The 17,519-nt window shown below is 39.6% G+C and overlaps 1 protein-coding gene across 1 annotated transcript in view; it reads right to left on the bottom strand.

The window, feature by feature from the left end:
- Positions 16,558–17,519, bottom strand: part of LOC109830429 (copper transport protein ATX1-like) — a 5,881-nt gene continuing 4,919 nt past the window's right edge. Inside the window, exon 3 of the mRNA XM_020397681.1 lies at positions 16,558–16,965. Coding sequence (XP_020253270.1) covers positions 16,802–16,965 — 164 coding nt within the window. The 3' untranslated portion in view covers positions 16,558–16,801. The remainder of the gene's footprint in view (positions 16,966–17,519) is intronic.

Raw genomic sequence — 17,519 nt, 5'->3', positions numbered from 1 at the left:
AGATTTCTAACGTGCCTTGGATCACTTCATTCCGAGGTCGGACGATGGAGTTAGAGCCAAAATACCCGAGATAGTACAGACTGTTTTGCACCTGCGAGATACCAATTATGACTTACTTATTTTGGCCATGATATGACTTAAATCTGAAGAATCTAAAAATATAAACTTGTAGGTCTCTTTATCATCTTTCCAATGCATCTTGAATCATCTCATTCTGAGGTTGTATGAAAGAGTTAATACCAAAATACCCGAGATAGTCCAAGCTATCTCAGACATGTGCGAGACAGTCGAAGTGACTCATGACCAAGTCAGCTCCCGACATGTTTTCTGATAAGATTGGCTTCTAGAACTCCTTGGGGTTATCCATAAACATGTGGGGTTATCTTTAAACATGTAGAACCTATTACACAATTGAAAACTCACCTAAATGGATAATAATAGTTGTTCTTCGGCCTTATCCACAAACATGACATTCCTATCCATAAACACCGTATTTAAAGCCTATAAATACACCACTATTACCCTCATAAAGGTAGATCTGAAGGGAGCCACAAATTTCAGAGGAGCTAGGGTGAGGTTATGACGAATTTCAGAGAGGAGGAAGAGATCTCGGCGAGTTCTTCGGCATAAGGATCTAGAATTCTCGAGCTTTGGCGAAGCCCTGTCAGTTAGGAGACTGAAGGAGCACGAATTTTTAGAGAGGAGAAGGAGATCCCGTGACTTATTCATCATAAAGAGGAATAGCTCGAGAGATCTGCATCTGGTTCATCCGCTTCCCTCGAAATCGTACTTAGCTGCGATTCTCGAGAAGAGTGGGTATCTCACTTTGTCGAGATATTCACTTAAGTTTCTTGTCTCCTTTGCGAGGCAACAAAACTGTTCTTTTGATCTGATCGCTTGGTGGTCCACGGATTAACTTCGATACAGGCAAAGATCCTACGCAAGTAGAAGACTGATAAATGATCATTGTGTGTGTTCTTAGGAAATCTTTATGTTTCTTTTCATTGTAAGGAAAGTCTTATAAAAAGACTTAATTTTTCTTTTATTTTGAATCGTTGTAATGCCTAAAGTTGTAATGGATTCGAAAACAATGAAACCGATTTTTGACGCGAATACGCTGGTGACCATAGTGGGAGCCAACAGCCTTGTTGCTAAGGCTGTCGTGCCTCAGCCGACGATTAAGATCCTCGTGGATGAAGAGGTCGAATACGAGTTCGACCAGCAAAAATTTGAGGAGTACGTCTCCTCCTCCGCCTCCTCCAGATCGTCTTCTCCTTGCAAGCGTAGGAAGGCCGCTTCCCTTAAGAAGGTTTGTTGGTCTTCAGATCTGAAGATTCAGGGTGACGATCTTCACCTAGTTGCTGTTGAAGGCTTCTCCCCGGCGCTTAAGAAGGTCGGATCTGATGTTCATGACAACTCCTCAAAGATCAAGGAGTTTCCCATCGAAGACACACTGTTGTTGACGAAAAGGGCTCGTCAAAGGCGCTGTCAACATCTCACCCGCCAATTCGCCAAGGCTTTGGATCAGGTCGACAAACTTTGTTACCAAACGGATCTGGAGTTCAGAAAGTGTCAAGTGGCTAAGCCGCCACCACAACAAGTATCGGGGTCCTCCTCCCAACCGTCAACTGACAAATGAGTTCGTGTCAAATGAACTCGTTCTACTCTCGAGGAGCGTATCTAGAAGCGCCGCGCACTTCTTGCACCCGTCCAGATCCTTGTGCACAAAGCACAAGAATTACAAAAAGAAGAGGTGTTTAAAAGACCACCAAGATCTAAGTAGGTTTAGGTGCCGAAGGCCAAGTTAGTGCTTTTACCCGATAAGAGATACCAGTCGTGTCTCTCGCTCGTTTCCAGATCCAAAGCTGGTTCCCAACTTTCGTCAAGTTCAGATCTCGCTCCTTCTAATCACGCACCTCCGGTGAAGTTCCATGACAGTATGGACATATCCAAAGGTAAGAAAACAATAGCGAACCGCCTAGGTCCTTTGCATGAAGATCGAGGCAAGGTTCTCGTCAGAGAACACTTGGGCCCAGTGAATGAACCCCGAAAACTCATCGAGTTGGGGGTCGCACGCACTTTTGCAACAATTTGAAAGCTTCCTATAATGGAAAAACCCCTATTACTGACCTTCTCGGACTGCATGTCGAAGTCCAAGAGCTCGTTGAGGTTTCATGCTTACAAAGGTGTAACTCCAAACGTGTGACTCTTGAAAATGTTAACAAAGCGTTACATCCCCAGAAGGAAACGTATTCATCTGACGATGATAATGTTGTACCTGGGAAGTTGTGCCAGTACACGATAGGCTGCTCTGGTAATCATATCGATGAGTTGTACTATCGGGCTGGGGGTACAAACAAATCTCAAAAGAGAAATATTCGGGAAGCGGACTCTCACTGTCCGTGTACCAAAATTATCCGGATAGTATTATTAGAATGTAGCTGCCCCAAGACCGCTCCACAGAGGGTCTCTGTATTCCAAAGGCTTTCCCCCGAAGCATTGAAACCATGGTTGACAGGGGGTAAGTCAAGGCGTTTCCGTAAAAGAAAGTCAACCGGTCAAGATAACAAATTCCCTGAAGTCACTATCAACATGGTTGACAGGGGAAAGTCTGCGATTGCTTCAAACGGCTCTAATCCTGACTTTTCTCTGGGAAGAAAAGTCAATTTAGGAATAGCCAACGGATGTCTTGGCTCTAGCTAGAAGCCATCAAACATAGGGTTAACCCAAGGATGCATGAAGGACTGTCTTCAAAGGACGAACTTTTAGATACTTGCTCCGTAATCGCCTCCGATGACACAATGTCTAGCGTGGGACAAGCTCGGGAAGTGTTCATGATTAACACCGAGCAAATGACCAAAATCATCAAGGATGCTTTGGCTAAGCAAAAAAGAGAACTTCAAGTTTAAATTGGAAATGGCCATGATGCGGATGAAGAAAGAACATGACCAACAGGTTCGGGATCTGTCCAATCAACTTGGTGAATCCAACCATTACAACATTGCTAACCAAGCAGGTAGCGATTAAGATGTGGATGAACATCTCAATGCTGATAACTCTCCCGTTGACCAGAACGCTAGGGGTGACCCCACTGAAGCCAGCGACGCTATGGGTGGTCCCATCGAAGATGATAATGCTGGGGGGTGGCTGCATTGTTCCTTTTAGAAATCGTCCAAAGCATGATGCAGACGAGGATGAAAAGATGAAAAACTTTGAGAGTAAAATCAACGCTCTGATGTCTGCTCGAGAGGTGAAAAAGACCGGTATTCCGTGTCCTTACCCAAGAAAGTGGGAGTCGATCCCGTATCTGACGAAGTTCAACCTGATCAACTTCACACCGTTCGATGGAAAAGGCTCGTCCACTCAGCATCTGATCTACTTCAAGTTCCACTTAGGCATGATCTCCAGAAATAAAGCCTTGATGGTTCGGTTATTCGTTGGCACCCTTCACGGGCCTACCTTCGATTGGTATCACCGTCTTAAGCCTGAAAGCATCAATAGCTGGGATGATATGGAAAGCTTATTTCTTGATAATTTCTTTGATGATGACACCAAAGTATCAATCAAAATGCTCTCTAAGGAAAAACAGGAAGGCAAAGAGACGGTCGATGATTTTGTCAAGCGCTTCCGAAATAAGACGATGAATTACCGAGATTTGATCACAGAGGACTTCATCCTCCAAACCTGTTATAACAACTTGTCCATTGATATCTTGGAAGTTATGGGAGTAGCGCCATCTAAGACTTAGAAAGAGTTGAAGGTGCGCGGAGAGCAAGCCGAACGCTTCCTTAGAAAAAAAAAAGCTGAGAGAAGCCAACTGACGGCCAACCCTCCGAAATCAAACTTTACTTCCCGTGGTAAAGGGAAGGCACTTGCACTAGCTATTGATGTTAATTAGACGTTACAGTAGCAACGCCTGAGACAACAAAAGACTTTGGATCCGAGACTCCAAAAAGAGTACTCCTTCAAAGACGAAGATGTTTCGACCATTTTTTAATCCCTCCTTGAAAATAACAAGATCAAACTGCCACCCATCAGGAGGAAGCTAATCATACTTTGGATCTAAAGTACTGTACATACTACAAGAGGATCCTTTATCCCACCAAGGCTTTTTCGCTCTCAAAAATAGCATCCAAACCTTGGTTGAAGCTGGCGTCATAATCCTAAATTAAGTCGAATCAATACTCCAACATGGCACACGAGTATAAATTGTTTCTCCAAACTCTGAAGAGTATACGAGTATAAACTACTTCTCAATCCTCCAACAGGTGCATGAGGTTAAACTACTCCCTGTATGCTCCAATAGTTATATGAGTCTAAACTGTTTCTTACCTTTGACGGAAAGTTCCTAGAGAATCTTATATTCTTAAGGATTACCTGAACATGCGACTGAGGACAATGTGCTCCTCATTGGGTCCAGTTTCATAAAGAAAGCTGGGGGTGGATAATTCATGTAATGGAAAGTTTCCGGAAGAATGTTACATGTAATACTCTTAGGGATAACCCGGTCATTACAAACAAAGTGATATACACTAAACTCCTGCTGTTAAATTCCTGACATAGCACTGGAAATTTTAATTTGAACGGTCTATTGCGATTTGTCAAATCCCCTTCGTGTCAAGATCTCATCATTTGACATCGAAAACCCCCACTGAGTGATTCGTACAAGTCAACACTCCTACTGTGACTTATACTTTTACTCCCACTTGGTCAAACCTTTAAACAGTTAGGATCACAACCAAAATCCCCTCTCGATTCTTTTCATGAACGAGAAGTCCGTAAATTAAATGATCAAACCTTTAAACAGTTAGGATCGCTCAAACCCCATTTGGTCAAACCTTCCTACAGTTAGGGCCAAAGCCAAAATCTCCTCTCGATTCCTTCCATGAATGAGAGGTCTACCTTCAAATCGAGTGATCAAACCTTCCTACAGTTAGGGTCACCTCAAACTCCCGCTTGGTCAAATCTTCCTACAGTTAGGGCCAAAATTATAATTCACTCTCGATAAACGAAAAATTTACCTTTAGTTCGGTAATCAAACCTTCCGACAGTTAGGATTATCCGAATCTTTTTGATTCTTGGAGTGGAGATCTCACTCTTAGTTTCACTCTTCAGATTCTCAAAGTGAAGATCCTACTTTGAGTTTCCTTTGCAACTGGAGATAGAATAGAAATTTATTCCTCTCCAACATCGGGTTCGTCTTTGCCCCAAGAGAAGACACTACTTTTTAACTCTCAAAATCCATGTCTTACACGCACAGGGAATTTTATCCTGAATCCTAAGTAGGGATAAGTCAGTACCTAACACACATTACCGATTTACTCTTTCACCGATTGAAGAAGACAACAGAATCCAAGTCAAGGGACTTTTATCCCGAAGCCTAAGTAGAGATAAGTTAGCGCCTAACACGCGTTGTCGGGTAATCTATTCCTGTGAGAAAGACGAAGTCTACGTATTCAATATCGTAGCACTAAGAGAGTTAACTCTCTTAGAAAGACGAAGTCTACGTATTCAATATCGTAGCACTAAGAGAGTTAACTCTCTTAGCACAACGTCACATGTGGAACGGACTTAAACAATCCGCATGCAAGCCCGATTCAAACGGTAATCGGTAAAGGCAAGCCAAATCCATTAAAGGCTGAGGATTTGCCAAAAATCTTAAGTCTATGTCTAATACACGTTACTGTTTAGTCTTTTCACGAGAGAAATACGAAGTCTACGTATTCAATATCGTAGTACTAAAAGAGTTAACTATTTTAGCACAACGTTACATACAGAACAGATTTGAACAATCTGCACGCTAGTCCGACTCAAACGGTAGTCGGTAAAGGCTAATCAAACCCGTTGATGGTTAAGAATTTGCTAAAATTTCTATAAATATGATAGTCATTGATGCACCAACTCTATTAATTGGTCTCGTGACTCAAGGATCTGACAACTTCAGGATAAGAACCATTCATCCAGATGAATCAGCTTTAATAGTTAGTCCTGCAGCCCCAACATTTGGGACCACCACGCTCCAACGCATTAAGAGCATAAATTGTGTAGACACCGGTCAACGAGTTACGACGAAAGTCAACACTGGTCAACGTGTTACAATGAAAAGTTAATACCGATCAATACAAAACCCTAAAGTCAATGCCGATCAATGCAAAACCCTAAGGTTAATACCGATCAACGCGTAGCCCTAGGTTAACGCCGGTCAATGCGTAGCAATAACGATCAACGCATGGCCTCCGATCAACTCTAAAGTTTAGATATGAATTTTCGATAAAGATAGTCAGTTCAAAGTCAACTTAAAGATACGAGCTAAAACCAACTCATCAGTTTCGATTCGAGACATCGACAACGGCTAGACGATAAACGCAGTGTCGGAGGAATTTCAGTTGTTCGTCAAAATATTGAATAGACCAAAAATCAAAGAAGTCAAGAATCAAAGCCAACTACAGGTCCTTTTTCACCGACTGAAGGTTGAACCGATTACATTCAAAGTATTTCAGGTACTTCTATAAAAGAAACGAGACTGAAACACTTTGGATGGGGTATCTGTAGGCGTCAAAAATTACCTACAGATTCCCGTACGTGGCTCGAGACAAAGAGAAGATGATGAACGTCATTATCTAAATCATAAAGATTTATCTAATGTCATAGAGAATCTAACAAATCCATGAAGTGAGTTGATAAAGCATACATATCAACGGGATGGTACAATAACGAAGAAGCAACTCGACCTGGGATTATGTTTCACCCACAAAGGAGTAAACATCACTCATTTCTTGATCATCCCATAGATGTCTCACCCATGGGAGGTTGTATAGATCTTTATAAGCTTTCTAACGTACATTGGATCACTTCATTCAGAGGTCGGACGAGGGAGTTAGAGCCAAAATACCCGAGACAGTACAGACTGTTTCGCACCTGCGAGATACCAATTATGTCTCACATATTTTGGCCATGATATGATTCAAATTTGAGGAATATCAAAAAATGAAAGTTATAGGTCTCTTTGTTAGATTTTCAACACATCTTGAATCATCTCATTCTGAGGTCGGACGAAAGAGTTAAGACCAAAATACCTGAGACAGTCCAAGCTGTCTCGGACATGTGCGAGACAGTCGAAATGACTCACAACCAGGTCAGCTCCCGACGTGTTTTCTGATAAGATTAGCTTCTAGAACTCCTTGGGTCATCCATAAATATGTAGGGTTATCTTTAAACGTGTGGAAGCTGTTACACAATCAAAAACCCACCTAAACGGATAATAACGATTGTTCTTCGACCCTATCCACAAACACAGTATTCCTTTCCATAAACACGACATTTAAAGCCTATAAAATACACCCCTAGTACCCTCATAAAGGTATATCTGAAGGGAGCCACGAATTTTAGAGGAGCTACGGCGAGGTTTTGATGAATTTCAGAGAGGAGGAAGAGATCTTGGCGAGTTCTTCAGCATAAGGATCTGAAATTCTTGAGCTTTGACAAAACCCTGTCGATTACGAGACTGAAGGAGCATGAATTTCAAATAGGAGAAGGAGACCTCGGTGACTCATTCAGCATAAAGAGGAATAGCTCGAGAGATCTACATCAGGTTCATCCGCTTCCCTCAAAATCGTACCTAGCTGCAATTCTCGAGAAGAGTGGGTATCTCGCTTTGTTGAGATATTCACTTAAGTTTCTTGTCTCCTTTGGGAGGTAACGAAACAGTTCTTTTGATCTAATCGCTCGGTGGTCTACGGATTAACCTCGGCACAGGCAAAGATCCTGTACAAGCAGAAGACCGATAAACGATCTCTGCATGTGTTCTCAGGAAATCTTTCTATTTCTTTTCATTGTAAGGAAAGTCTTATAAAAAGACTTAATTTTTCTTTTATTTTAAATCGTTGTAATGCCTAAAGTTGTAATAGATTCGAAAGCAATGAAACCGATTTCCAACGCGAACAATAAGCACCCTTCACGGGGGACGCCTTTGATTAGTATCAATATCTCAAGCCAGGGAGTATCAACTGCTAATACGATATGGAAAGCTCATTCCTCAGTAATTTCTTCAATGACGACACTAAAGTGTTAATTGGAGCTCTTCTAGATGAGAAGACAGAGAATCGGTTGATAACTTTGTCAAACGCTTCCTAAACAAGGCGATGAACTATCAAGATCCGGTCGCAGAAGAGTTCATACTCCAGACTTGCCATTACAATCTCTCCATCGATGTCCTCAAAGTCATGGGTGATACGGGTGTATCTTCTCTTCAGGAGCTTAGCGATCCTCATGGGAGGTTGAGGATAGATGATTCTCATGATAGCATGAGAATAAGGGTGTAAAATAGTATAGTGGAATGCAGGTAGAAGCGTGGAACGAGATGACGAGCAGCAGATTCGAAGAATCTAGTTTTCAACTCGTGAGTCGACTCATACATGTACATGAGTCGACTCATCAGGTTGAGTCGACTCATGCCTGTCATGAGTCGAATCAAGAACTCAAGCCCTGTTAGCAAAAGTCTCTGACCATTCGACTCATCAGTTATGAGTCGACTCATATGAGGTCATGAGTCAACTCATAACTGTTCATGAGTCGACTCATCGGAGTTTTCCTGGTTCGTTTGGGTTTCTGTTCACGTGAATTCCTGTTTGGTTTTGGGCTTGGTTATTTACCAGATTACCATCCACGTTTGTACACCTATATAAAGGGTTGTTTAGGATTTCTAAACATCAGATCTGAATCAAGGAGGATCTTAGAGAGAGATCATCTTAGAGATCTTAGATCAGAGAGAAATTCTAGTCATTGTATTAGGGTTTAGAGAGCATTGCGAGGGTGTTCTCGATTCTAGTGAGATTGTGAGGGAGAGATTGTAATTTTTTGGTCTTCATAATCTAGAAGAAGGTATTTTTCTTCGCCATATTGAATTGTCTTGTGTTTTAGTTGTCTTCTTCTCAACCCACCTTTTGGTAATTCTGCAACCAAAGGGTGCTCGCACGGCAACTCGTATCAATAGGGGTTGTCCCCTCAACTACGCGGAAGGAATTAAAACTATGTGGAGAACGGGTCGAGCGCTTCCTCAAAAGAAAGGAGCTCGAGAGGGGCCAACCAACGTCTAAGGTACATGCAATTGCTGACGATATTCATCAACAGCTCCTGGGAGGCAACAATGGACTCTTAATCCGAAGTTCCAAGAGGAGTATTCTTTCGAAGATAATAAAGTTCTAGCCATCTTCAAGTACCTCCTCACCAACGACAAAATTAAGCTACTAGCGATTACAAATCAGGAGGAAGCAAACAAGACTTCGGATCCTAAGTACCGTGCGTATCACAGGAGGGTCCATCACCCCATTAAGATTTGTATTACTCTAAAAAATAGCATTCAAGCATCGGTTGATGTCGGCATCATAATGTTGAAATAAGCTGAATGAGAACGGTATCCTCCGATAGGTATATGAGGTTAAACTGTTCCAATCCTCTGATAGGGTATACGAGGTTAAACTGCTTCCCCCACCTCCAATGGGTATAAGAGGATAAATTATTACCCCTATTTTTAAAGGAAAGTTCCTGGAGAATATTACTCGTAATATTCTTAAGGATAACCCGCGATCAGATGACCATTTAAGGTGAAAACCGGTCATTGGAATAATTCATTCTTAATCATGATAAAAAAATGATTAAGAACCTCCTACTGTGGCTATTTAATCATTTTCAAGATGATTAAAACTCTCCCACTGTGACTTTCAGAGCATTATTTCATTGAGATGAGATTCAATGACTTAATCCAGTTAATCTTTCGATTCAATGACTTAATCCAGTCAATCTTTCCTTACGAAACCCCCACAGTTAAATTGTGGAGTGTTTAATGACTATGAATCATCCACCATAAAATCCCTCACCAATCAAATTAAATGACGGTGGGTCCACCAAAATTCTTCGTGTTTGAATCCACCCAAACTCCCACTGTGTCCAAGCCTTTAACACTCCCACTGTTGGGGTCTGGCATGACACCCCCTGTGTCGACTCGATGACGCCTCTTGTATCGACACGACAAGCGGTCTTAGTCAACACGCACTGCGGTATCAGTCGACACACACTCTGATTCTTTAAGATTGTATGATAATCCCTAGAGAGTTCAATCGTAATTCAGATATGAATCTTCAACGAAGATAGTCAGTCCAACGTCGATTCAACGACACGAGCTAAAATCAGAAATCAACACACCAGTTTTAGTTCGAGACTTCGACCACGGTCAGACGATAAATGCAGAGCTGGAAGAATTTTAGCTATTCGACAAAATATTGAATAAACTAAAAATAAAAAAGTCAAGAACTGGAGCTAATTACAGGTCCTTTTACACCGACTGAAGGTTGGGCCTATCACATTAAAAGTATTCCAGGTTCTTTTATAAAAGAAACGAGACTGAAACACTTTGGAGGGGGTATCTATAGACGTTAAAAATTGCCTATAGGTTCTCGCATGTAGCTCGAGATAGAGAGAAGATGATGAACGTTATTATCTGAGTTAAGGAGAATTATCTTATGTCGACAAGTGCATGAAGTGAGTCGACGAAGCGTACAATGGGACGGGAGAATGACGAAAAGACGATTCGATCGGGAGTTATGTTTCATCCACGAAAGATGAAGTGTCACTCATTTCTCATCCACTCCATGTATGATTCACCCATGGAAGATTGTAGATCTCTTTTCTGGCTTTCCAACGCACTTTGAATTGTATCATTCCGAGATCGGACGTGAAAGTTAGAGCCAAAACAAGGCCGAGACACAAAGTGTATCTCGGGCCTGATAGAGCTATTTTAGCCATGATTCGATTTCAATTTGAAGAAAATTTAAAAATAAAAGTTGTATATCTTGTTATCATCTTTCTAACATATCTTGGATCACCTCATTCCGAGATTGGACGTGAAAGTTAGAGCCAAAAACAAGGCCAAGACACAATGAGTGTCTCGGGCCTGATAGAGCTATTTTAGCCATGATGTGATTCAAATATGAAAAATCTCAAAAGACAAAAGTTATATACCTATTAATCATATTTCCAACTTATCTTGGATCATCTCATTCTGAGATCGGATGTGAAAGTTAGAGACAAAACAACCGAGGTGGTCCAGACTGTTTCACGCCTGCAGTACACCAATGATGACTCACACATTTTGTCCATGATGTGGTTCGAATCTGAAGAAGATAAAAAGACAAATGTTGTATATATATTCATCATCTTTCCAATACATCTTGGATCACCTTATTCTGAGATCAGATGTGAAAGTTAGAGCAAAAAATAAGGCCGAGACACAATGTGTGTCTCGGGCCTAATAGAGCTATTTTGGCTATGATGCGTTTCGAATCTGAAGAATCTTAAAGGCAACAATTCTAGATCTCTTCATCATATTTTCAACACATTTTGGATCATCTTATTCTGAGAGCCAAAACAACCAAGACAGTCCAGGCTGTTTCACACCTGCAGGACACCAATGATGTCTCACATATTTTGGCCATGATGTAATTCAAACCTGAAGAAGATCAAAAGACAAAAATTATATCTCTCTTCATCAGCTTTCCAACACATCTTTAATTACTTTATTCCGAGGTCAGATGAGAGAGTTAGAGGAAAAACAACACAATGACACCAGTCGTGTCTCGGCCAAGGCCGAGACACACATTGTGTCTCACACCCAGAAATGCTATTTTTCGCCCGTTAACCTTCCGGAAACCAGTTTTTCGATAAGATTTTGAGATTTCTTCAGTCCAAAGCCTCTCCAACTGATTTGAAGCTATCTTGGAACGTGGTTAAGTGGTTACAACTGAGGATAAGATCAAATCGGTCGTTCTTATCCGAAAATAAAGCGTCTGAAACTTATAAATACAGCCATAGGGCCTTCATTTGCATAGATCCGGAATTCTCGAGTCTCAGCAAAGCCCTGTCAGATTAAAGAGTGAGGAGCATGAATTTTAGAGAGGAAGAAGTGATCTTGACGAGTTCTTCAGCACAAGGAGGAGAAAAGTTTGAGAGATCTGCATCCCGTTCATCATTTTTCCTTGAGATCATACCTAGCTGCGATTCTCAAGAAGAGTGACTATCTCGCTGTTGCCGAGATAGTCACTTTAATTTCTTGTCTCCTTTGCGAGACAACGAAATCGTTATTCGGATCTGATCAGTTGATGGTCCACGGATAAACTCCGGCACCGGCAAAGATCTCGCGCAAGCCGATCTATCTACGTGTGTTCTTAAGAAAATTGTAATCTTTTTTATTTATGGGAACCACTGGGGAGCTCGCGGTAATATTCCATGTCTCCTTTGCGAGGCAACGAAATCGTTATTCGGATCTGATCAGTTGATGGTCCACGGATAAACTCCGGCACCGGCAAAGATCCCGCGCAAGCACCGGCAAAGATCCCACACAAGCCGATCTATCTACGTGTGTTCTCAAGAAAATTGTAATCTTTTTATTTATGGGAACCACTGGGGAGCTCGCGGTAATATTCCGTTAATTAGAAATTGAGGAGGAGAGATGTGTGATAGGTATGGATCGATCCTTGACCTTATGAGTCAAGACCCCAAGTGCCAACCACTAGGCCATATTTTCCTAAGAGATGTTAGAACCACTTTCTGCTAGTTAAATAAATATGTAAATATCAACCAATATTGCTTCTTCTTACTATTAAAGCTTTCCATTGTCATAACATTACCCCTAGAGCAAAACACAGAATATTATTAAATAAAATTTAAGAGCCTGACTTTATTCAGTTATATATTTACTCTGCAATTACATTGCTTCCATATATTTCTGTTATCTCTAAGGAAAGACAACAATCAGGCTCACGAGGGCTCCTCTCTTCACACGTTTTTTCTCTTCAGCTCTAGTTATCATGATTTGTATCTTCATTTCTTTTTCTCTTCAGCTTCAGCCATCATGATCCTGTTCTCCAGCTGCATCAAGTTGACCAATATATATATATATATATATATATATATATATGATCTCTCAGAAAAAGAATTATAGAATATATGACATATAAATGACAGTCCTATATATTTTTACTTCTCTTCATAATGTTTCCTCTTTTTGGCATCAATGATCATAACAATATTAATGTATATATTTAGGAGAAATTTAATACACAAATAGATTTCTTCAATCTAGCCCATTTTTTTAGTAGCGAATCTAGAACAAATATTGTTTCCTTAAAGAAAAGTTAACAAAAGTTAGATTAATTTTCAACGGATCCCCTAGGCATGAACGGATGTATTTTATAACCAAACTGTGAAACTGGGAAACTGGTATACTCAAGTTATTAAGCTAGGGCAGAAGATTACAAAACAAAGTTCATATGTTATTATTATTTATTTTATTTTTTTCTTTGAGAAAAAAATAAAGTTCATATGTAGTCTAGATTGAGTGAGAAATCAACATTTTGCTTTTATATATCGTATAATTCTTAGACTAAGTCTTTCATATACCTCGATAATCATTTGAAGCTTGGCACGCAGTTGAAGGTACTCCTCACGAACATCAGTAAATGCTTTCACGCACCTATATATTAGCAAAATATTGAATTGAATCCTTTTATTAATTGAACATTAAAAAATATTTGCGCAAGTTCTTTTTTTCTTTTATTAATGTGAAACTGTTTTTACCCTTCTCTGTCTTTCGACGAACAGCAATTACGGAGTACTTTGTTAACAGTTAACACTCTCCCAGCACCAACCCTGAAATAGTCAAGAAAAACATTTCAATGTAAGTTTCAAGCATGCTAATCATGTCATAATACTTAGTCAAGTTAAAACTATTCTAAGTAAAGTGAAATAGATGTGGTAAAGAGTTCAATATTATCAAATGCATTTCTATAAATCAATTAGTGTTTGAGAATTATTAAAGTTTTCCAATCTACAACCACATACAAACACAAAGAAAAGGGTTAATTGCCAACAGATCCATGTACCATTGCTTAATTGCAGATAGACCTCCGTGGTTTTATTCTTGCAAATTTGACACTCGAGTGACTTTTTTTGACTCTTTTACCCTCAGATAAAGGTAAAAAAAAAAATTTTTGGGGCAAATAGACATCTAGAGGATAAAAGAGAGAAAAAATTTCACGCAGGGGTTAGATCTGCAACAATAGAATTACAAGGGTGTGTATCGCAATTGGATGGCGTCACAGGGAATCTATCCCTACAATCGGCCAGTGTACTACAAGGGACCGTTGCATTACAAAAATTTGTATGTGCATGCTTGCACGTGTTAATATCTTTCTAGTGCAAAATAGAGAATAACTTTCTGTTTGATGTCAGATATTAGTAATATTATGGAAAATATTTGGGTTTTGCACCACTTGCTTAGAAGAATTATACTAAATTTGAAGCAAAATATATTCTTATGCATATATCATCATAGAGAAATAACGATAGCTAAGAAAGGAAATATAAAGCGGAAAGGGGGAAAAAAATACATGCAGATGCAGCTGTGCAGCTTCAGAGCAAACTTGTTAATCTCCTCAAAGTCCAAAACTTCTTGATTCCTGCAATATCATGGGTTACTTAATATTGCAGCTGTCTCACAATTGTCATTGCCATTTAAATGTTTGAAAGTTTGGAAAATTCACGTACACCAAGCTTTCAAGTTTACTCATAAACTTGCCGCTCTCGACACAAGCTGTGGTTACTATCTCAACAATGAAGGATGGATTTTTACTAGTTCGTAGCATCTGAATCTCATAGAAGTAATCGCTCAGAATTTTCTACAACAAGAGAAAACACAATTGTTAAATTACTTGCTATAATTAGTTAGGAGATCAAATTATGAACAAAAAAAGACATTCTTACCTCCTCCATCATGGCGTTTATCAGCTCTCCAAGTTGAGCCTTCAATTTCCTTGATTCCATTGGAATGCAATGAAGAGGAAATGAAAAACGAAGGAGAGCTTATGCCTCTATTTATAGAGCTTGTAAGGCTTAAATTCAACATTAGCATATCTAAGGAGCGGGGTGAAGATACACTTTAAAATAAACAAATATTTAGTGAGATTAAAGAGAAAAATTAACTTGTTTAACAATAAAATCTTCACTTAATACTCTCAGTACTTGTATTTTTTAGTTTTCTCAAAAGAATTAATAGTTTTTTTAGCGAAAGATAAAACAAATTATCCTATTCAACTCTAGAAAATCGATATACGGTAAGGAATTTATGAACTAAATCTTGTCGTATACGTTGAAAACGCTTGGTCGTTGCAATGCGACTAATCAACCATATCTTTGAAAATTTTCAACCACCGACTAATAGATCGAAAATAGATATAGTGAAAACGCGCTTAGATGCTCCAAATATCGTAGATTCGAAAGCATTAACCTCTTTCTTATTCTCCAATATTGGAGATGCAGAAAAACATGAATATGGAGATAAAACAGAGAACAAATGAAAATCACAAACAGTATAATTGACAAGGTTCGAAGCAAGTTCTACATCCTCGGACAGCAGTGGATGATCAATCCTTTTTAATTAGAAAAGCAAAGAGAATTATAGCCAGAAGACATCCTCGCGTAGCGTGTTCCAAATTCTTGCCTCACATGTGCTATATATGGAAATTGTCGATGACTACCTGAGACCAGGAGATTATTTCTCCCAACTCCTTCAACGAGTTCTGGACTAACTCTGCATTGCATAGTGCCAGGCCAGCTGATCTTGATACAGACCAAAATCAGTAGCTAACCCCTTCTACCAGATGCCTTCATTCGCTGGTTTGTTACGATGAAATGTGCCATACCTCCTAAGTAGCTAAGATGATAGAAAATTGCAGGTTACGTTTATGGTGAAATGCGATACATCTCTGTTAAAGCGCTAAGACAATTAAAATTCGTAAGTAAACAAACCCCAATTAAAATGAACCTCTATGTGCTCAAGCTCAGAATCCGAATAGCCCTGTCACACCTGACCTGTATCATCCCTTACAAAAATGAAGCAATACATTTTGATCCTTGAGATGTTAAAATATCCATTTCATCGTTTCACCCCGTCTCTTTTCATACTACCATGCACCCGCGGACCCCGTTGAGCGCATGTGCAATATCTAGCCTAATGCACGATGTAGCACGCATCAAACTTCCCATGACAGTAGCATACAAGAATCAAGACACGTAATCTTTTTCTTACAAATGAACAAGATCAGAGTGCAAAGGTCCTCTAACAATTTAAAAAACTGGAAACGTGCTTTGAAATAATAAGTACATATTAGGATTCAAGACATCAAGCAGACGCTGCCACCATTATGGTCTAGGACCACTTTACAAACAGGAAATCCACAAAATCAATACCTGCTTGAAGGAACAAGAAAAAGTATGACCATCCATATTTAATTAAAGAGAAATGACAAAATAGCAAAGTTTCACAAAATAGCCAAACTGACACGAAATACATATAGTTCTTCCCTTGCCGCGATGATCTAGACATAACAAAAGCATTAGACTACGGGAATCAAGAGTAACAAGTAAATGACAAGAGAAAGGGAATCCATCTCAAGATCTCGCAAGCGAAATACAAACAAGAAACGCGAAAAGCACAGCACCATCTAGACCTGGAAAAGTTGCACCAAAGAGGTTTCTATATAAACGTTCAGCAAAGATATCCCAACTACAGAGGCGTGCTGCCTAATATCACAAACAGCATAATACCCCAAGACTACATGTCATTCATCTAACAAGCAGGAGCCAAATAGTCACAATTATTCAGACACTCAGATAACAAAATGGCACCATAAAGGAAATTGTGAAAATATTACAATCGTGAGTTTACGCCATTTCCCTCCCATATTTTCTTTCATGCTGTGGTGGTAGAAGCTGCAGGAGGAGCAGCAGCAGCTTCATCCCAAAAGGAGGTTTTCTTCCCAGTCTTTGAAACGGTTTGTAGAACTGCATCGGGCTTCACATTGCCTTTCACAGTGACCTTTTGTTCCTTGAGGTCCACATCAAATGACTCCACACCTAAGAAAAATAATAAACCCATAAAGAATTAGGTCATCAGATTGTAACAAAAAACTTCAGATACAGCTGAACAAATTATAGTGCTACACTAAATCATAATCATTTGAAGCCAGGTTTGGAACGTCAGTATAGGCATCAGTATAAAGTTTCTTCTATCCTAGCATGGTCTCGAATTAGAGATTTTGAGCATTCCAATAGAAAATAAAAAAATCAGTAGATAGCCAAATATATATACGGGAAAATGTTGACAGCATTTCCCAAAATGATCTGATTTTAGGTGAAGTTTTGATGAGATTTTGCATCTATGATAGCTAATGCAGTACGCATAGTTCAAAAATATGTGATACTTTACAACCTAATCCAAATATTTCTTTGTTTTATTCTTACTACTACTTTTACCAATTTTACTGGTGATAAATGCTTGGGTTCCTGGTGTTTGCGTATCTTAAGATATCACAAAACAATTTCTACTTGATTATTATAGCAAAATTATGTTAATGCTTAGATTTTACTTCTCAACCGTCTAGTTTTCTTGAGCTTTCTTGGTTGTTATA

This window comes from Asparagus officinalis, chromosome 2 (assembly GCF_001876935.1).
Source record: "Asparagus officinalis chromosome 2, Aspof.V1, whole genome shotgun sequence".
NCBI lineage: Eukaryota > Viridiplantae > Streptophyta > Magnoliopsida > Asparagales > Asparagaceae > Asparagus > Asparagus officinalis.
The sequence above is the reverse complement of the archived record's forward strand: the minus strand, read 5'-3'. Positions and strand labels throughout refer to the sequence as shown.